The 23,467-nt window shown below is 42.3% G+C and overlaps 1 protein-coding gene across 1 annotated transcript in view; it reads right to left on the minus strand.

The window, feature by feature from the left end:
• Nucleotides 1-3,078: 3,078 nt before the first annotated feature.
• Nucleotides 3,079-23,467, minus strand: part of Cow (Proteoglycan Cow) — a 1,009,917-nt gene continuing 989,528 nt past the window's right edge. The window contains exon 9 of the mRNA XM_076816204.1: nucleotides 3,079-3,657. Within this exon, the coding sequence (XP_076672319.1) occupies nucleotides 3,527-3,657 (131 nt within the window). The 3' untranslated portion in view covers nucleotides 3,079-3,526. The remainder of the gene's footprint in view (nucleotides 3,658-23,467) is intronic.

Here is a 23,467-nt window from a genome sequence, read left to right on the forward strand (position 1 = left end):
TCGAGAAGTGAACCGTTAATGTTTCAAACATCATAAAATTTACTTAGAGTTTGTAAGCAAAGAGAAGTAGGAAAATATGACTCAATTTTCAACTTCAATAGTCTTTCAGTTCGCACTTGCTTCTACGCTCGGATGGTTGGTTCTTTTGGAAGGGGTGTAAGTTCGATTGGTTAGGTTAGGAGGAGTGAAAGTTGCTAGACCAGATTGTATTTGGACCAATCGGATTTGCATCTCTCCCAAACGGCTGCACTCTTGAAAAGGCCCTCTTCACAGCAATACCTCCTCCCCAATGCCCACTATCTCTCGCACGGAATACGTCAACGCATGATTTTGTTTTGATATTGGAGCTGCTATTTATACTCGAGAGATCTGTGCGAATTTTTAGGGAAGACCACGCGTCAACTGCAGGCTTCCAGATTTCTTCCCGTTTCTCTCCACGGGCGCGTATTGACGATGGATTGCAGGAGCGTAGACGTGTGGATGCCAGTTATTGAATTCAGCAAACGATAGAAAAACTTTATTACCAAACACACATGCAATATAATGTTAAAGTAAATCGTATTCCTCTCGGGCAGGAGTACTGATAATGATCGAACTTGCGCCATACTTCGCGCAGACCGATTACACGGAGGGTAGTCGGGTCACACACTGCACAAATGATACAGGGTGATTCTGGAGCTACGCCCGTCGAAGTATGCAGCCTGATGCCCCGTGGCGAGGACAACCCCCCCCCCCCCCGCAGTGCCTTACCGAATTTTATGGCTTTTTCCGGAAAAAGTTATGAATCCTGGGCCGAGCGTAGCGAATTGAGGTCGACCCCCCGCAGTCGATGGTGAAATATCCATTACAGCGTATTAAGAAATTCTTTTCTTCATCGTATCGAAAGGGAAGTGACGCCAATGGATTCCTTATGTTTTTCCGATGGATTCTTTATGTTTTTCCTGGCCCCGGGAAATAAAGTGTATGCATTAAAGCTTATTGAATTTGTCTTGGAAAACACAATCAACTGGTCTCTTAAAAAAAATAGTTCCATTTATAAAACTGAACTTGACCGTCGTATCTTTTAAAATAATAATCGAAGAAAAAATCGTCTGGGCTAATAAATTGGCCCTCTCAAACCGTGCAATTCCATGTAAATACAATTTATCTCTAATACTTTAGGAGATATCCAGCTGTCCAGTTTTCCCGCGGACACCCTGTATAGTAACAACATATTTTTTTAATTCAACTACGTGTTGTTGACCTCCAAATATCGCCGAATGAAATAGATCATGATTATTTGAGGAAAATAGAAAAATTAAAGAACGTAATTCCGTGCAAAATGTTTAATTTGAAATGACATTTGAAATGTAATTGTAAATATAACTAAATTTACTACATATAGAAAAGGAAAGAGAGAATATGGTATTATTAAATATATCGATATCATTTTCGAACTGTATTTAAAAAGGTATCAAGGTAAATGCAAATAATTTTAAGTACCATTCCAAATTGAATAGTTTACAGAAAAATAAGTATAAAAAATTAAATTTTCCGATTTTCCTCAAATTATTGTCATTCTCTTATTCAAGGAGATTTAAACTTCAGAATACCTGGGTGAGTTGGACATATTGATGACTACCCAGGAAACCCAAAAAGGGATCTTGAGGAAAAAATCATTAATTTTAATATTTAGCTTTTCAGAACGAACAACTATTTATCATATTCTTTGGTATCGTCGAATGTAACAGGCGATTACCGCAAATTAAATATCCTGTATATATGTATATGTATATATATTGGGCTTTGATGTTACAATTTAAAATATCCTTAATATAGCACTGTCAGAAATCGTAATTCTACGGGGAATTTTTTTCTTTTTATTTATAAGTTCTTATTGAAGGTTTCTTAATGTCCCTACGTTGTGGAATGAACTTGAGTTTTACCCTATGAAAGATAAACTTTTTCGTTTTCCTCATTGTGCGTTTACTTTATTCTCATGGGTGCCTCTTCTATTTGGAACCTCTAGTTGTGTATCCATAAATAGTACATAATATAATTACTTTTAGACGAGTTGTGCATGGAGGTACCTAGGACACATAAGGTAAATTAACATTCGCATACGGAATTATTCGAGTGACTTCTCCTCTATAATATATGTCTCAAACTTCTCACAAGTCATTTAATACTAAACATTGCCCAGGATCGTTAATGAACAAAGTGGCTTTTCGGTTGTTGCACGGTTAAGTTTTCTGTGACCAAAAGATTCTTTGAATCAATAACTTCTTAACTGGTTTAACGTTTGTATTCTTCTTAAATCGATCAATTTTGATATTGGTTTTCCTCTTTCAAATATTGGCGATGAAAAAGAAAACTTAGTATTGTTTGTCATTTCATTCAAATTAACGAATTACTAATGAAGAAAATTGTAAATTAAATCTTGAGGGACGATTACTTATGGGTTAGGAATGATCCACTGTGCAACAGCTATTTTGGTCTGTAAGATTCAATAGCCGTTTCTTACAGGATTTTGTGAGCTGAAAACGAATCCGTAAACCGTTTGTCGCCATCACCCTCAGTTTTTGAGAAATTCGATTTTGAAGAAAAATGCAAATTTTCAGTTTTGAACATCTTTTGTGTCGAAACAGTAAAGGTTATTCGGTTGCTTGTTCCGTGCAACTATTCTATGAACCCTCCCGAATAAAACGATATAAGTTATTAATAAATTGTGGACGTTTAAATATGTTTAAACAACGCTCAAACTGTTGATTCTGTGTTGAAAACAAAAGGTGTTTTACCACTTCTGTTGATATTTTCCGCAGGAAAAATGTCTGACGCATCGCGTGGAGTAGTCAGTTTTTCTCCTAGATCCTTAGTTTTGGAAATATATTGAAAGATATTTGAAAAATTTGCTGTATTCCGGGTTTCCTTTTCCCTTTGATCGTTGTTTAAATATATTGAAATTATCATAATGAAATAATAACTTATATCATTGTATTCCATAGAGTTCATGGAATAATTTCATGTAACAAACAGCCGAATAACAATTACTGATTGAACACATAAAATGTTCAAATTTGAAAGTTTGCATTTCTTAAAAAATTGAATTTCTGGAAAACTGAATGAGATATCGACAAATGGTTTGCGCATTCGCATTCAGCGCACAAAAATCTATAAGGAACGGCTATTGAATGGTACAAATCAGAAGAAAAGTTAAATGTTGTTGGACAGTGTGATCAGTCAGAAGACTGATTACTTTCCTTTTTTCATCGGATTACTTTGGACACAATTACAGTTATACAACGTGCAATCGTGATGTCCGAGAGTATGTTGCTCGTGCGACTTTTAATCTTTACACATTCCATTGTTGTCTGGACTTTACAAACCTGATGTACCACAGACACCTCCAATTACAACAGCGATACTGAAAACAAGCGGCCAATTGCATGAGCATTCGCATTCTCCTTTACACGGAGAAACCTCGCCGTCTAACCGCTGGCCTCGGTTACTATCATTGCTGTTATGTGACTGGCTACTCTTAAAGCATCTAGAAATCTAAGGGCTGATCAGCAGAACCTTCGAGGTCTTGGACAGAGTCTGTGCCATGGTCTTCATCGTCGTCCAGGTCCACACTGTTTGTTTTCAAACCTCCGTTATTGATTTTGTTGATGATTGTATCTGCAACATTATCGTTTAGTTTATAATATATATATATATCGTTTAGTTTATAATATATATATATATATTCCTTGAAGGGGGTGACTCAGGGGGTTATTGCAAACAACTTTTCCCTTTGCGAAAATGTTCTCCGAGTTTTCGTTAACGAGATATTAACAAAAAGCACCGACCAATCAGAGCGCGAGCCTTCCGCTGGAGCTCTCGCGCTAGCGTGGCCGCGTGCCGGGCCGCGCTGCGAGTACGAACAAGCAAGGCCTCATGCATCGAAGGAAATTGCGTAGAATGGCAAATGAAAAAGACGTAACAAAAAAATCATACCTTTTACCATGGCTTGTTTGCCATTTAAAGTGAGTAACAAATAAAGGATAAATGGATGAAAATCATGTATAACGTAAAAAGACGAATACACAGTTGTTTTTCTTTTAGAAGAATCGAGAATAATAATTATTTGTAGTGAGAGGATAAGGAACAGATAAATTTCTTTTTTTTTTAATAACGTACAAACGAAAAGGTAATGCAACAGAGAACGAACGAAAAGTGATCGTAGTTTGTTATTGTGATAAAAATCCGTAGTTCAATAACGGCCGACACTGTTGCTGATAATGGATAAAAGTCCGTTTAAAAACTCAGAAGAAAAATTTACGTACGGAAATGTGGAGAATTATCGCTGGAAATTAGCCATGTTATTGTAAGAATGGCTCCACGTGGCCACCGCCATTGATGTTGCATTGCTCAGCTCGGAGAATTAATTGCCTTTGTACGCCCTGCAATGTTAGCGGCGTAATGTTTGCCACTGCTGCGCGAATAAGCGCAATGGCTTCTTCGGCTGTGTCCACCGGATGACAATACACCTCATTCTGAAATGATTGTTGTTCATCAAATACAAAACGTAAGTAAAAAAAAAGAATATCTACAACAGGAATAAGTAAAGAGTAACAGCAATAATCAAATTACCTTCCGGTAGCCCCAGAAGAAAAAATCCAGCGGATTCATATCTGGTGACCGTGGGGGCCACGCAACGTGGGCCTTCCGCCCGCCGCGGCCGATCCACCTGTCCTGAAAGGTTTTACCTAAATAAGCGCGGACATTCGCGGCGTAGTGTGGCCCAGCACCATCATGCTGGTAGTACATGTTCTGTCGGATCTCATATGGAATATCGTCCATAAGATGCGGCAGAACATGTTCCAGAAAATCTTTTTACTTTGGGCCGTCCAGCCTGTCTGACATAATGTACGGCCCAACGATAAATTCGCCACAAATGCCGGCCCATAGGTTGATCGACCAACGGATTTGTGCTGCACGTGGACGAAGTGCTAGGGGATTTTCGTCGCTCCACACATGCATATTGTGGGAATTGTAGCATCCTTCCCTGTCGAAGAGTGCTTCATCCGTCCACAATATGTATTTGGTGAACGACGGATTCCTTCGCACTTCTCCCAACAGCCACGTAGAATACTGAATCCGCTGGATGTAATCCCCGGGGTGTAAATGTTGCACCCGTACATATTTGTACGGATGCAACAGGCGATCCCTGAGAATTCGGTGCACCGTCATACGGCTGACACTAGAACAAAATGCAAAAACATCCAGTATTAGATAATATTTTTTTTCCTTAATTAATAATTGCTGCAGTTATCTTGAACTGTGACTTACTTTAGGCGGCGGCTCAAGATGCGGTCACTGATCGTTGGATCTGCTTCAACGACGTCGATAATTCCCTCGACGGTGCCCAGATTTTGCGCTGCTGCGGGTCTGCCCACCTCGCTGCCTCGCGGCATCATGGACCCCGTCGAAAAAGCCTCGACGCTAAACGGCGAAACGCATCCTCGCTTGGCGTTTGGATACCAGGATATTCTAGCGTAAATGCTCGCGCAGCAGCACTTGCGTCCCCATTGTTCCGGGCGTACACCCAGAACATCCTGTAATATTCTTGGGCCGTGAACATTTCTGGGACGTGATTACTAGCTGACTGACAAGATTTTTTCCAAGTAACTTCCTCTACCCCAAGTAGCTTCTCTAGTTCCATTATGAGTTAACCCCCACCAGGACAAGAGGTTTTAGGTAAAAAGGAGCCATCACATTTTCGAAACACACGTGCTTTGCAGAAGTGCAACGAACGAACCATCGTACACTTTCACAAAAGCCCGCGCTCCGTCCTTTTACTGCCAATGTACCCATTGCTTCGAGATAGAAAGTAGACACCACGTGTATCGGTTCGAAAGGGTCCGAAGGGAAAAGAAACAGAAACTCTTCGAGTTGGTATAAGGAAGAAAATGCATAGCATTTCTCTTTCGCCTTACCGATACTCTGAGTTCACCTCTGTTACGAGGCGGAACCAATTAAGTCATAAATTATCCAAAACTGTAGGAAAACGTTCTCTACCTCCGACTAGCGGGACAATACGGTCATAAACCGCGACCCTGCCGAAATGCTCTGGCCGATCAGCCTGATTAATTTTGGAGAACTAGAATTTAAAAAGTATGATCCAACATCAATACGCCTCGCGGAGAGACACAGGAAGAAAAGCGGTAGTCCGCTGCCTGCGCGTCGTCCCGCATGCGTCGTCCTCCCTACAAATTCGAAACAAATCCCTTATCTCTCGAGTATAAACACGCGCTCGAATTTCAAAACAAGAGCACGCGTCGACGTATTCCGTGCAAAAGAAGGTGTGCCTTGTGAAGGCGATATTGCTGTGAAGAGGGCCTTTTCAGGACAGTGGCCATTTGGGAGGGATGCAAGGCAGATTGGTTAGATTGGGGCCAATAGGACTTCAAGCCCACCGTTTCTCACACGGAATACGTCGACGCGTGCTCTTGTTTTGAAATTCGAGCGCGTGTTTATACTCGAGAGATAAGGGATTTGTTTCGAATTTGTAGGGAGGACGACGCGCAGGCAGCGGACTACCGCTTTTCTTCCTGTGTCTCTCCGCGAGGCGTATTGATGTTGGATCATACTTTTTAAATTCTAGTTCTCCAAAATTAATCAGGCTGATCGGCCAGAGCATTTCGGCAGGGTCGCGGTTTATGACCGTATTGTCCCGCTAGTCGGAGGTAGAGAACGTTTTCCTACAGTTTTGGATAATTTATGACTTAATTGGTTCCGCCTCGTAACAGAGGTGAACTCAGAGTATCGGTAAGGCGAAAGAGAAATGCTATGCATTTTCTTCCTTATACCAACTCGAAGAGTTTCTGTTTCTTTTCCCTTCGGACCCTTTCGAACCGATACACGTGGTGTCTACTTTCTATCTCGAAGCAATGGGTACATTGGCAGTAAAAGGACGGAGCGCGGGCTTTTGTGAAAGTGTACGATGGTTCGTTCGTTGCACTTCTGCAAAGCACGTGTGTTTCGAAAATGTGATGGCTCCTTTTTACCTAAAACCTCTTGTCCTGGTGGGGGTTAACTCATAATGGAACTAGAGAAGCTACTTGGGGTAGAGGAAGTTACTTGGAAAAAATCTTGTCAGTCAGCTAGTAATCACGTCCCAGAAATGTTCACGGCCCAAGAATATTACAGGATGTTCTGGGTGTACGCCCGGAACAATGGGGACGCAAGCGCTGCTGCGCGAGCATTTACGCTAGAATATCCTGGTATCCAAACGCCAAGCGAGGATGCGTTTCGCCGTTTAGCGTCGAGGCTTTTTCGACGGGGTCCATGATGCCGCGAGGCAGCGAGGTGGGCAGACCCGCAGCAGCGCAAAATCTGGGCACCGTCGAGGGAATTATCGACGTCGTTGAAGCAGATCCAACGATCAGTGACCGCATCTTGAGCCGCCGCCTAAAGTAAGTCACAGTTCAAGATAACTGCAGCAATTATTAATTAAGGAAAAAAAATATTATCTAATACTGGATGTTTTTGCATTTTGTTCTAGTGTCAGCCGTATGACGGTGCACCGAATTCTCAGGGATCGCCTGTTGCATCCGTACAAATATGTACGGGTGCAACATTTACACCCCGGGGATTACATCCAGCGGATTCAGTATTCTACGTGGCTGTTGGGAGAAGTGCGAAGGAATCCGTCGTTCACCAAATACATATTGTGGACGGATGAAGCACTCTTCGACAGGGAAGGATGCTACAATTCCCACAATATGCATGTGTGGAGCGACGAAAATCCCCTAGCACTTCGTCCACGTGCAGCACAAATCCGTTGGTCGATCAACCTATGGGCCGGCATTTGTGGCGAATTTATCGTTGGGCCGTACATTATGCCAGACAGGCTGGACGGCCCAAAGTATAAAGATTTTCTGGAACATGTTCTGCCGCATCTTATGGACGATATTCCATATGAGATCCGACAGAACATGTACTACCAGCATGATGGTGCTGGGCCACACTACGCCGCGAATGTCCGCGCTTATTTAGGTAAAACCTTTCAGGACAGGTGGATCGGCCGCGGCGGGCGGGAGGCCCACGTTGCGTGGCCCCCACGGTCACCAGATATGAATCCGCTGGATTTTTTCTTCTGGGGCTACCAGAAGGTAATTTGATTATTGCTGTTACTCTTTACTTATTCCTGTTGTAGATATTCTTTTTTTTACTTACGTTTTGTATTTGATGAACAACAATCATTTCAGAATGAGGTGTATTGTCATCCGGTGGACACAGCCGAAGAAGCCATTGCGCTTATTCGCGCAGCAGTGGCAAACATTACGCCGCTAACATTGCAGGGCGTACAAAGGCAATTAATTCTCCGAGCTGAGCAATGCAACATCAATGGCGGTGGCCACGTGGAGCCATTCTTACAATAACATGGCTAATTTCCAGCGATAATTCTCCACATTTCCGTACGTAAATTTTTCTTCTGAGTTTTTAAACGGACTTTTATTCATTATCAGCAACAGTGTCGGCCGTTATTGAACTACGGATTTTTATCACAATAACGAACTACGATCACTTTTCGTTCGTTCTCTGTTGCATTACCTTTTCGTTTGTACGTTATTAAAAAAAAAGAAATTTATCTGTTCCTTATCCTCTCACTACAAATAATTATTATTCTCGATTCTTCTAAAAGAAAAACAACTGTGTATTCGTCTTTTTACGTTATACATGATTTTCATCCATTTATCCTTTATTTGTTACTCACTTTAAATGGCAAACAAGCCATGGTAAAAGGTATGATTTTTTTGTTACGTCTTTCTCATTTGCCATTCTACGCAATTTCCTTCGATGCTTGAGGCCTTGCTTGTTCGTACTCGCAGCGCGGCCCGCCACGCGGCCACGCTAGCGCGAGAGCTCCAGCGGAAGGCTCGCGCTCTGATTGGTCGGTACTTTTTGTTAATATCTCGTTAACGAAAACTCGGAGAACATTTTCGCATAGGGAAAAGTTGTTTGCAGTAACCCGCTGTGTCACCCCCTTCAAGGAACCGCAGCATTTTTGGGACACCCTGTATATATATGAAAATATTCAGGAACTTAAATGATTAAGTGAACAATATAGTGGAAATAAAGATGAAAATGTTAATAAACTATATTACTGCCCGGTCAATAGCTTGCTCTTTCTGCCCGGTTTGCGAATCGCGGATTATCCCCCTCCTCCTACATTTATCGTTTATGCAGACCAGATACCCATCACACATAACCTCTCGGCTTGACTCCTGTAATTCGCCGCTCGAATTGAATCATGTACAGGGTGTATAAAAAGTGACAAACACCGCGCTCAGGGATGAAACTATACCTCTGGATTGGTGGTTATTTGTAAACAAAAATTTGCCGCAAAATGTTTATAACATTGAAAATCAATGTTCAAGTTTTTTTACATCAACATGTTCATCATGTACCGAAAACACACTGTTCCGACGCAAAAAATTGTTAAAGTTTGTGATGTAGTGGTCCAGCGCGAGCGCAAGCGACAATCCGCACGGCAGCGAGCGAACGGGAAACTGAGCACCCGAGCAACTGCGACCGAACCGTGTCGAGCCGAACCTCGCTGGTCTCGCGCCGCTCCAGAGCACCGACGCTCACTTCCCACCGCGCCGCTCCAGAGCACCGACGCTCGCTCCCCACCGCGCCGCTCCAGAGCACCGACGCTCACTCCCCACCGCGGCGCTAGATCGGGTCGATTCTCGCAAGTAAGGATTTCCGACAAATAGGACATAAGCTCCGGTGCGACTGAGGTAGTCAGTTCAAGTGGAGCTAATGATCCCCACTACTAGCGACCAGGAACCGTTCGAAAATTGCTCGGGTTGGAGAAAGCCAGACGCACTAGCGTACCATCGTTATAACTGTTCGGCCGACGAGATGCTCGGATTCTGCCCGGTCACGCTCCTCCGATCCTCCACCAACCAGATGTCCGGTCTCATTCCTCTGATCCCCCACCAACAAGACGTCCGGATTCTGCCCAATCTCGCTTCCCCCAATCCGCCACCGACGAACCGTCCGGATTTTGGCCCGGGCGCCGCATCGATTTTCCGTATCTCCGGCGAACCGCCTGGACGCTCACCGCTGATAGCCGTGGCAACCGATACGAATTCCCCGAACCGCACTCCGAGTCGCATATTTCAAATAGCATATTACATTGTAAGTAAGAGATTGAAGTAAGAAGAAATAAATATGTAATCAACGCAAAACGAGTCGATTCCTTCGAACTCTGACGTACCGCCTGAGTTTGTCAAGCAGATCCCTACACCCGAAGTGACGACCGTCAGTAGTTTACGCAAAAATTAGAATTTGTAAAGCAGGCCTGTCCAGGAAGTAGCTCGCTCGAGCAACCGCGAGTTGCTCTTCACTCTTGAAGGCACCGAGCCAAGCCCCACGCGCCTCTCAAGAGCGAAATGTCCCAATAGTGGGGCACAACCGTCGCTCTTGCCTTCGCTCGCAACCACCCGCGGTTATTCTTCGAAGCTAAGAGCAAAAGTTGGACGGGCCTGGTGTATTGCCTCTCACACAAGCTTTAGATGTTTTGCTGTCTGGGGAGCCTCATACGGTTTTCCTACTCGCTCCTGGTTCCTCTCACTCACACACATATTGAAGCCCAGCTGTGCTTCTGCAGATCGATATATTGATGATGATTTTGCCCTTGTTTTTTAAAAAATGAGCAGGAAAGAATGGGTGAGAAGATTATTGACTGGCTCTATACACTCTAATTTTTGTGTAGATAAACTTTAACAATTTTTTGCGTCGAAAAGTTGCGTTTGCGGCATATGGATCTTTTTGAACTTTTTGCCTTGTGATTAAGCAGAACACGTTGATGTTGTTATGTAATTCATAACACCTGGTGTAACGAACACCAGCAAGCTCAGAAAGATGCGCAATCTAAGGAATCAGCACACGCTGCAAGGTCGAAGATCCACAGGCGGAGACCATTAGACCTCATCCCGCAATCACCAAACTCCGACCTGAAATTATGTATCTATATAAATCCACGCCCGAACAACCAGAGCATTATTACAAAATCAGTTACGTGATCACGCCTGTGATCGCCCCGTCGAGATCAGTTAAACTCAATAAACCTTTGTTCAATACTACGGTGAGTTCTAACCCTTAAACCGGCACCGATCCACTACCTCTTGGCTCAGCCCGAGTATCCCGTCCCCTGCATCATCACCCGATCTATCGGAGCCCGAGGAACGACCCGTTCAAGGATGACCATGGAGTGCAGCGAGATTCTCAGGGAAAATCTTGACACTGGCAACCCTTGCAACAATGTAACAAAAACTCTAACATTTTCAATAACAATACACAATTTTGCGCCAAGTTTTTTTTACACGTGAACGCCGATCCACGGTTGTAGATTCACCCCTGAATGCGAAGTCCATCACTTTTTGTACATCATTATTCAAGTTTTCTATTTTTCATTTCCTCTTTAAAAAGTGGTGCCAATGGATTCCCGAGATTGCTACTGATTAAAGTAAGTTCAAACACGGCATCATTTGTTCTAATTTTAGTGATAGGGAAGGGAAAATTAATTTGCAGTATATGGAAATTATTCCATTGGAGGATCGATAAAAATAGTCAGAATAAAGTATTTTTCGGCTCATTCTCATCAGAAAGACATCAGGAATCCATTACTAACACTTTTATAAAGATGTAATATAAAATACAAAAATTTTAATTTTTGGCCAAGTGTGACCGCCTGTTAACAGCGGACTTATAAGTCTAGGGCTACATTTGCGTTTTGTCCGCCCCGATCGACCACTCGCGGTTTGTTCACGCCTTAGGTAACAAACAAAATCTTATGCGAGGTGACACACTAGGGCAGAAAATTCGCGCGATGGATTAAGATAATTTATACAGCCACCGACACGGGAACGATGCGAGCGGGAAAATGATTGAGCCCCCAATGAACGCACGGACGACGCACGAACGACGGACGCATAGTGGGGTACTTAACATAGGAATCACGAAGAAAATCTCATAACTTCGATAGTTCTCAATATTTTTGAATACTTTTTGACGTAGAACTACGTCTTTTCCCGCACTATATAGGTACGCAACGACTATGGGGGCCAATTTAAGACTAGTATGTCACGAATTATGCAACCCACTTGTGCCGTTTCTGTTCGCAAACGGAAAGTGATAGAAAGATGATTTTTATACCGTTAGATAGAGGAAGGAACACTGTTTCTAAAACTATATGAACCGTTATACTCAGTTGTATCTGAGCGAGCTGGCAGCGTCGCGAAAATTAACGATATTTGATTTGATTTCAGCTCGACGCAGCGAGCACGGCCCGGCAGAATGTACTGTATATATATATATATATATATATATATATATATATATATATATATATATATATATATATAAGATCAACTCTAATATTTAGGAAATTTTTGACAAAATAACCAATGTTGTGTTGCTCTGTAAAACAAAGATGAGTTTATTTAACACTTCAACATAATATTTACACTATTTACAAACATAAAACCCTACCTGTAAAACAAAGAAACGACAATTAAAGTTTTTTTTAACAGATTGTCAATTTCCTTATTATCTGTCTTTTACAATTACGATTCTTATTTAACTTTACACAGTACGTAAGTTTCTTAGCACGTGTCTTTTATCCTCCTTAACCTCCCACTCCAAACCCAGCCGCGTGGGACGATCAGTGGTTTTCCCTCGGAGCGCGGCAAATTTAAATTGAGAAAGTATACTTTTCTTACATATGTATTTCTCGTTCGACCGTGCCGTGCTGTTTCATCTTCGCCGGGTTTCGCCGGTCGCCCACAAGGAACAAGCCCTCGAGCATCAAGAAGAACTGTACGATCTTCAGCACGACAATTCTTTGAAAAAGAGGGGAAACAAGGAGCCGAATTCTTCAAAACACTGGAAGAATCGACATACCCCAAACTTAGGAATTTCGAAAATGCGTAGCATTAAGACAGAATAGCGCACACGGCTAAACGATTCCTCGCTTTCAACGTTGATACGTACAACGTCGTCCAGCCTCTCCGTTAATATTTTAGATTTGTCCAGCACGTCTAAACGTGCGCGAAAATCTAGTTTCCCCAAACACATTTAAAATTTTGATAGTAAAACGCGTTTTCCCAATCCATTTTTTATCGCGCGACACAGTGGAATAGGCATACAGGGGATAGTAACCCCATGGGTGATGTGGAAACCTATTGATACGGTGTCGCCCCAATGCGCCACGCGCGGTTCATATAATACGGGCCTGAGGCGCTCCACGAACCTAGGCCGCCGCGGGGGTCAAGACGCGGGGCCGGAGAAAGGAGGCGTTGCCTTCGAAAATCGGCCGCTGCGTTCACTTAAATTCCATACCTGGTCCACGCGATGATTCTCAGCTTATTCGAAAGATGAAATTCTTTATTTTATTCATCGAATCAATATGACAGTGGTACCAATGGATTCCTTATGATTTTCCGATGAAAATCATACCAAATATTATGTAAATCGCACTATTTTTACCGAAGCTAATTTTACGTTATGCAAAACAATTTTTTACGTGATTTCCTCAATTATAGTCCCAATTATATCGTTCTTGGCGCCAATTTCATCGGGAAAACATAAGGAATCGATTGGCATTACTTTTGTGAAGATGTAATTAGAAATGCAGAATTGGAGATTCGTCGCTGCTTAGTGTTCAACATTGTATGGATCCGCTGGTTTCGAGTATCGAAAAATATGAAACTCAGCGAGGCGTGTGATTGCTGGCGGTATCGCCTTTGACGACTCTTGCTAGAGAATCACCCTATATTTTAGGTCGTGGCTTTTTTGACATTTTGCAAATGATTGAAAAATAGGGACACATTCATTACACAGGGGGTGTTTTTACTCTGAAAACCCGAAAATGGGCACCAACAAAAAATTTCCTGATAATTCTATTGAGGTCCTCTAGAAATCTGCACAGTTTAAAAAAAAAATCGGATTGTTCGGGTAACCGAAATTCGCTTGTCAGATGGCGGCAGAGTCACAACCGCAATTTTACGTGAAATATGCAGCATAATACATTTATGTTTGAGATTTTTTTGTGTTTCATATTACTTCTTAAAAGATGCGATGGTCAAGTTCGGTTTTTTAAATGGAACTATTTTTTTAAGAGATCAATTCATAGTGCGTTCCAAGACAAATTCAAAAAGCCTTAATATATACACGTTATTTCCACTGGTTTTTAAGATATTGCGCTTGCATATTTACTGATTTTCCGCGTAAGAAAAACCGCTGAAATAGCAAGCACTGGGGCAGTCTTGCTGGTGCTACGGGTGGCATTGCCCGTTGAAATAGATACCTACCTGCCAAAGGTCTACGCCATGAATGGCAGGCCCAAAGGCTGGACAATACTTTTCCGTCAGAAATGATAAGTAGGTACATCTGCGGTATCGAGAAGCACACCGTTAATGTTTAAACGTCATAAAATTTACTTAGAGTTTGTAAGCAAAGAGAAGTAGGAAAATATGACTCAATTTTCAACTTGAATAGTCTTTTAGTTCGCACTTGCTTCTACGCTCGGATGGCCGGTTCTTTTGGGAGGGATGCAAGTTCGATTAGTTAGGGATAGGAGGTGTGAAAGATGCTAGACCAGATTGTATTAGGACCAATCGGATTTGCATCCCTCCCAAACGGCTGCTCTCTTGAAGAGGCCCTCTTCTCAGCAATACCTCCTCCCCAATGCCCACCTTCTCTCGCACGGAAGGCGTCAACGCATGCTTTGCTTGTTTTGATATTGGAACTCGTGTTTATACTCGAGAGATAAGGGATCTGTGCCAATTTTTAGGGAATACCACGCGTCAACTGCGGGCTTCCAGATTTCTTCCTGTGTCTCTCCACGGAGGCGTATTGACGATGGCAGGAGCGTAGATGTGTGGATGCCAGTTATTGAATTCAGGAGACGATAGAAACACTTTATTAAAAAACACACATGCAATATAATATGAAAGTAAATCGTATTCCTCTTGGGCAGGAGTACTGATAATGATCGAACTTGCGCCATACTTCTCGCAGACCGATTACACGGAGGGTAGTCGGGTCACACACTGCACAAATGATACAGGGTGATTCTGGAGCTATGCCCGCCGAAGGATGCGGCCTGGTATCCCGTGGCGAAGACAACCCCCCCCCCCCCCCGCAGTGCCTTACCGAATTTTATGGCTTTTTCCGGAAAAAGTTATGAATCCTGGGCCGAACGTAGCGAATTGAGGTCGACCCCTGCAATCGAGGTTGAAATAGCCATTACAGCGTATTAAGAAATTCTCTTCTTCATCGTATCGAAAGGGAAGTGACTCCAATGGATTCCTTATGTTTTTCCGATGGATTCCGTATGTTTTTCCTGGCCTCGGGAAGTAAAGTGCATACATTAAAGCTTATTGAATTTGTCTGGGAACACACAATCAACTGATCTCTTAAAAAAAATAGTATTTATAAAACTGAACTCAACCGTCGTATCTTCTAAAATAATAATCGAAGAAAAAAATCGTCTGCGCTAATAAATTGGCCCTCTCGAACCATGCAATCCAGCTGTCCAGTCTTCCCGTGGACACCCTGTATAAGCTTTACATAAAAACTCTAATTTAGAAATAGTTTGCTGGTATAAAAATATTTGAAAATTTAAATGCAATTTGTTACAATATATTATTTTGTACATGCATGGTACAAATTTTCAGAAACTTATGCGAAAGAAGATGCTTCTGTGTCGAACCTTCTCCGGACAAATTCCAAAACTATACATAAAAAGTATATTGAAAGAGTTTGGCCACTTACCTTGCTAATTCAGACAATGTCCTATGTAGTGTAAAAACTCGTGATATTTCAAACTATTTTGATAGCTTACCTTATTTGACACTTGCCAGGTTATGATGATTGATTGACACTTGGTAGGTTATAAGTCAATAGTATAGGAATATATATACAGGGTGTCCCAAAAATGTCGGAGTTCCATGAAAGTGGTGACTCAGGGGGTGACTTGAAACAACTTTTTCCTTAGCGGAAATATTGTCCGAAGCTTCGTTAAGGAGATATTAACAAAAAACCGACCAATCAGAACCCGCGCCTTCCGCCCCAGCTCCCGCGGGAGCGTTGGCTACGCGGTAGGCGGCTGCGCTTGTACTACGAACGTACGAACAAGCAAGTCGGCATGCATCGAAGGAAACCGCGTTACACAGTTTTTTTTTAAAGCAGAATCTTAAATAATAATTGTTTAAAGTGAAAGGAAAAGAAATACGTAAATTTCGTTTTCAAATACAGCATAAACGAAAAGGTAATGTAACAGAAAATGTACGACAAGTGATCGTAATTCGTTATTGAGGTAAAAATTGGTAGTTTAATAATGGCCAACATAACTAAATTAAAAAAATAATATTACGTGTATGAATAAATTCTTTCCGACTGGATTTGCATAATCAGTACAAAGCTACCGAAATTCTATCGCAGTGATATTCGTAAACTGATAGAAAAATGACAAAAGGTAATTAACCATAATAGAAAGTACTTCGATGAATGAGTTGTTTTCATATTTTTTAAATCAAGCTGTTATTGTACCCTAAAATCGAAAGGAATTTATTTCTACACCTAATAATCACCAATAAATGAAATAAAAGTCACCCTCTCAGAAATTCCTTTCCTTCCTTTCCTTTCTTTTCGGAAACCTGTGTCACTAGGTAGGTCACTGTGCCGATCCTGGTCATCGGTGGACGAAAATATTAATGGTAGGGTTGCGCCTAGTGCGCAGCTGAACGCAGGTATACGACACTACCCGAAGGTAAGGGTTGCAACGTCAAGTGCGTCCGGGTTAATGTACCGAATATTCACTTCACTGCACGGCTACTAACACTGATCAATTAATTTATTTTTCATGGAACATGTTGTTCCTACGTTATAAAAATTGGTGGCCCCGACAGTGGCCGATTACTGTTACTTGAGCAGTTGCTCGATGTGACCAGCTCAGCGTCTATGCACGCCTTGCGGCATCATGGACCCCGTTGAGAATAATCTTGACGACAAACGCCGAATCGTACCCTCGCTTGGGGTTTGGATGTGCGGGTATTCCCGTGCAAACGCTCGCACAGTAGTACTTGCGTCCCCGTTGTTCGGGAGGTACACCCAGAACATCACGTAATATTCTTGTGCGGTAAACATTTCTGGGACGAGATTGCCAGCCGACTGACAGAATGTTTTCGAAGCAACTTCCCTCAACCCCAAGTTGCTTCTCTCGTTCCATTATGAGTTAACTGCCACTAGGACAAGAGGCTTTAGGTAAAATGAAGCCATCACATTTTCGAAACACAGGTGCTTGGCAGAAGTGCAACGAACGAACCATCGTACACTTTCACAAAATCCCGCGCTCCATTCTTTTACTGCCAATGTATCCATTGCTTCGAGGTGGGCAGCAGACACCATGTGTTTCGGTTGGAAAGGGTCCGAAGAGAAGAGAAACAGAAAGTCTTCGAATTGCTATCCCTTATCTCCGGAGTATAAGCACGCGCTCGAATTTCAAAACAAAAGCACGCGTTGACGTATTCCGTGCGAGAAAAGGTGGGCTTGAAGTCCGATTGGTCGTAAACTAACCAATCTGCCCTGCATCCCTCTCGAACGGCTACTGACTTGAAGAGGCCCTCTTCACAGCAATGTCTCCTCCCCGAGGCCCACCTTCTCTCGCACGGTATACGTCGATGCGTGCTTTTGTTTTGAAATTCGAGCGCGTCTTTATACTGGTGGGCCTTGAGGAGGAGACATAGCTGTGAAAAGGGCCTCTTCAAGACAGTGGCCGTTTGAGAGGAATGCAAGGTTGCAGTTCTGCAAAGCACGTATGTTTCGAAAATGTGCTGGCTTCTTTTTACCTAAAGCCTCTTCTCCTGGTGGGAGTTAACTCATAATGGAATGAGAGAAACTACTTGGGGGTAGAGGAAGTTGCTTGGAAAAAATCCTTTCAGTCAGCTAGCAATCTCGTCCCAGAAGTGTACTCTGCTGAAGAATATTACGCGATGTTCTGTGTGTACGCCCGGGACAACAGGGACGCAAGTGCTACTGTGCGAGCGTTCGCACGGGAATACCCGCGCATCGAAACCCCAAGCGAGGGTACGATTAGGCGTTTGGCGTCAAGATTACACTCGACGGTGTCGATGATGCCGCGAGGCAGTGACATGGGTAGACCTAGAGCCGCGCAGAACCTTGCGGTAGAAGAGAACGTGTTGGACGTCATAGACGAAGACCCGTCTTTCAGCGTGCACGACTTGAGCCGCCGCTTAGAGAAAGTCACAGTACAAGATAACTGCAGCAATTATTAATTAAGGAAAATGAATGTTATCTAATAATGAATGTTTCGGCATTTTCTTCTAGTGCCAGCAGAATGACGGTACACCGAAAACATGATTTCTGAGGGAAAACATGTTGCATCCGTACAGCTATGTACGGGTGCAACATTTGCACCCCGGGGATGGCGACCAGCGGGTTGAGTATTTAGTGTGGCTGTTGGGAGAAATGCAACGGAATCCGTCGTTCTGCAAATACATATTGTGGACGGACGAAGCACTCTTCAATAGGGAAGGGTGCTTCAATTCCCACAATCGGCATTTGTGGAGAGACGAGAATCCATTAGCGCTTCGGACACGCGCAGCACAAGTCCGTTGGTCAATTGTTGTATGGGCCGGCATTTATGGTGATTACATCGTTGGGCCTACATGCTGCCAGACAGGATAGACGGTCCAGCGTTTAAAGTGTTTTTAGAGCATGTTCTGCCAGATCTCATGAACCATATTCTAAATGAGATCCGACGGAACATGTTCTATCTGCAAGACGGCGCTGGACCTCACTACGTCACAATTGCCCGCGACTACCTAAATGAAACCTTCCAGGACAGGTGGATTGGCCGCGGCGGTTCTGTTGCCTGGCCCCCACGGTCATCGGATATAAACCCGCTGGATTTTCTCTTCTGCGGCTACTTGAAGTAATTTCATTATTGCTGTTACTTTTTTATAGATATTCTTTTTTTACTTACGTTTTGTATTTGATCTATAACAATCATTTCAGCATGAGGTGTACCGTCAGCCAGAGGATGCACTGGAAGACATAGTCGTGCGAATTCACGCTGCAGTGGCAGACATAACGCCACAAACATTGCAGGCCGTCCAAAGACAGGTGATTGTACGTGCTGCGGCGTGCATAGACGCTGAGGGTGGCCACATAGAGCAACTGCTCAAGTAACAGTAATCGGCCACTGTCGGGGCCACCAATTTTTATAACGTAGGAACAACATGTTCCATGAAAAATAAATTAATTGATCAGTGTTAGTAGCCGTGCAGTGAAATGAATATTCGGTACATTAACCCGGACGCACTTGACGTTGCAACCCTTACCTTCGGGTAGTGTCGTATACCTGCGTTCAGCTGCGCACTAGGCGCAACCCTACCATTAATATTTTCGTCCACCGATGACCAGGATCGGCACAGTGACCTACTTAGTGACACAGGTTTCCAAAAAGGAAGGAAAGGAAGGAAAGGAATGTGCGAAAGGGTGAGGTTTATTTAATTTATTGGTGATTATTAGGTGTAGAAATAAATACTTTTCGATTTTAGGGTACAATAACAGTTTGATTTAGAAAATATGAAAACAACTCAATCATCGAAATACTTTCCATTATTGTCAATTACTTTTTGCCATTTTTCTATCAGCTTACGAATATCCCCGCGATAGAAATTCGGTAGCTTTGTACTGATTATGTAAATCCAGTCGGAGAGAATTTATTCATACACCTAATATTATTTTGTAATTTAATTATGTTGGCCGTTATTAAACTACCGATTTTTACCTCAATAACGAATAACGCATTACATTACCTTTTCGTTTATGCCTTATTTGAAAACGAATTTCTTGTCCTCTCACTTCAAACAATTATTACTTAAGATTCTGCTTTTAAAAAAAATGTGTAACGCGGTTTCCTTCGATGCATGCCGACTTGCTTGTTCGTACGTTCGTAGTACAAGCGCAGTCGCCTACCGCGTAGTCAACGCTACTGCGGGAGTTTGGGCGGAAGGCGCGCATTTTGATTGGTCGGTTTTTTTATTAATATCTCGTTAACGAAGCTTCGGACAATATTTTAGCTAAGGAAAAAGTTGTTTCCAAACACCCCCTGAGTCACCCTTTTCACGGAATTCCGACATTTTTGGGACACCCTGTATATGTACAAATACGGACGACGATCCCTGCCGATTGATCCCGAGAGTCGACGAACGGAACATGTGTTAGTTTCTTTTTGGCTGAAGGTGTGCATGTAACGCGTACACGTTTTATGTCGACGAAAATTTGCTTGGAGAAGAAAAAGAAAATCTTACCGTTTCCGACAGATCCATAAGACGATATTACGATATCTCTGTCACTCGTTGACCGATTTTATTGAATTTGATCTTATTCGAAAGCTTATATGCGGTTTAGATAAGAAAAATGCCTTTAAATTTAAAAAATATTACTGGCGTGAAGAGATATTAATGAAATAAGTTTCGGGTAAGGTTGGAATAGCCGTTTTTCGAATAAAGATACACGGCAGCGACAGTCGACATATGTACAGGGTTGTTCGCGAAATTTTGCAGACTAACTCCATCTCCTAGGCCCACCGATAATTAGGTAATGTCAACGGCACGCTGACTCGTGTGATGCGTTGATCACTGCCCCTTCCATCGCCTTGCGATCGATGGAAGGGGAACTGTTCTTCCTTCCAGGAAATCTGGCCGATATTCTGGATCTCGCTATCGGGATGCGTGCCTACTTGTTGAGGAGCCGTCTAATAGGTAACTCTTCGCTTGCTACGCTTTATCGCTATCGCCTTGCTTTGTAACGAGAATCGTGCCGTGTCCACGTGCATCGCGTTGCTTAATTAGAACAATCCTACCGCGTAAGAAAACTAGAGCCGCTATTTAAACCATTGTATAATTGCATCCTAAACCTTTATTGTAGTATAAAATGTAAATAGTATAATTTAAGATTAAAGTTCATGTTTAAGCTAAAGTTGGTGCTTGAAATTAAACGAAGCTTCTCGCGAGTTCCCAGTTCCTCTAACGTGCGCTCTCCGATATTTCCTAACAGGGTGTTGAACATGTACTTGGCGTCGAGACGCTACCGCGTCTCTAGATAACAAATCTATTGGCAATAAACCGAGTAAACATTCTGTACACAAAAATAAGTATTTAATATTCCAAAACCAACGAATTGATTAGCATCGAATATTATAAAACGCATTAGAGAAAGAAAATAACACAATAGAATAATAACACATTACATTAAACTACTAAAATTACATAATAAACTAATGTTAAGGAGGTAGACACGGGTAATGCAGCGTGTTGTATACCGACACAGTCTGGCCCGAAACATGGTTTGGGATTTTTCATTTTTCGTCCTTATATGCGCAGATTTTAGGCTGGGTTAGGACACATTCGAAAGAGGAAGGTTCAAAGCGGAGCACTGTGCTCATGGTTCATCGAGATTGTGCTGATATCTAATAATATAGTAGTATATAGTAGTATATAGTCAAAAGTAGAACAAAAGTAGAGCAAATGTCGACAAAATACACACGGAGAATCTAAGTATTTTTAGGTCACTAAAAGAGTTTTGTGACTCAAACGGTGAGCAGAGCGCCCCGCATTGAACCTACCTCTTTCGAATGAACCTTTATGCAGCTCAAAATCTTCTTATATAAGGACAAAAAATAAAAAATCGTGACTGCATTCCCAAATACGTGTTCCGCCATATTGACGATAATACAAAGCAAGTCACGTGCCAAATTTAAGTAAGTAGTGATTTACTGATTTCATATTTACAGAATTTGGTGAAGTTACAACAATTATTTGAAATTATTACTCTTATTATTACTCTTTTTTATTCTTCCGACTATTCTATAAAAGATATAATAAGGAAAAGTCTCCAAATCAGTCAACAGTTGACTCATGATTTTTTTGTAATCCCTTACGGTCCTATACTGAGATGGGCATTATTTAAATAAAAAGATATATTTCCGAATAGCCCCAGTGGCCGATCGACATGAGGTTTGTGGGAGGCGTGAGGAGGAGATTGTACGCTAAATCAAACATTCCAGCTTCGGGTATTTATTAGTTTCCGACATATGAATAACAAAACTCCTAGTATTTCGGTTGACTTATTCTGACACAACGCATTCATATTAGTATTGGTTGGGGCTAGGCGAGAACCTTTGCGGCCCGAGCGACGCGTGATCGCCGTTGCTCGGCGATGTGTCATCGATTATACAAAAACAGAATTTGTATATTTTTCATCGTGTTAATATGGCAGTGACCCCAATGGATTCCTTGCATTCCCCCAGTTATATTGACAGAAAATAATTTAAATCTGACTATTTTTAACGAAACGGGCTTTCAATCCTGCAGACAAATTTTTCACGTAATTTCCTTAATTGTGGTCCGAATAATATAAATTTTAGGCCAATTTGATCGAGAAAACACGAGGAATGGATTGGCGTCACTTTCGCAATGATCTGATTCGAAATGCAGAGCTGCAGATTCGTCACTGCTTAGTGCGCAACATTGTATGGCCCAGCTGGTTTTGGAAGCCCACGAAATTCAGCGAGTCGCATGATTGCCAGCGCAAAGGACAAGAGGGGACATTCCATGGCTAAGGAAAGTCAGCCTTCTACAGAACTCAAATCGAAAAGACTTGGCTGACAAACTTTATCTTCACGTCAAATGAAATTTTAATTTTAAAATTTAGACGACAAACTATTGTTGAATTTCGCCAGTTCGTATATATGCACCACTTGGTTCGGAATTCCGCATACCACAGTTTCGTGCATTTACCTATTGAAATGTTGCTTCAAGTCATCGGGCAATTACATTGCTTCTTCTCGTACATATATCTGTTCACGAGTAGGTGTCATGAATCACGCCACTTTTGTTTTCCAAATAAATTCACCCTTATCAGGGCCTTCGCTCGAACCACTTGACAAGGAGACTGAACGATGTGAACCGAGTGCGAGTGAAATAGCGAACCAGCTGGAGACCCTCGGTCGACGGCGACTTGAGTCATCCAGTGCTGAATATGAAAATGTTCATATTTCTCATTTTACGTTCATGAAAGTGTTATCACCCATGGATTGGTCAATTTATATCATCGAAAATGAGTCGAGACACGAAGCAATTCACTCTCTTTTTACAAGCTTTTATTTAGCTTCACTTGTGAGTTCGTTAGTTCCTTAATTACATAGTTTGTGAGCATGAAATCTTGTTAGCTAATTTTGACCCACTTCCATATGCCCGATCGACTTGAAGTTTTGAACACATACGTAGTTCCGACGTGACAATACAATATTTTCATGTCTCCGACCTGATTATGGAATCGGGAAAGCAGATAAACGGTTATCCTTTCGCTAGAGTCTTCAACGGCAATGCCGCTGATA

This window comes from Andrena cerasifolii, chromosome 7 (genome assembly GCF_050908995.1).
Source record: "Andrena cerasifolii isolate SP2316 chromosome 7, iyAndCera1_principal, whole genome shotgun sequence".
Lineage (NCBI taxonomy): Eukaryota > Metazoa > Arthropoda > Insecta > Hymenoptera > Andrenidae > Andrena > Andrena cerasifolii.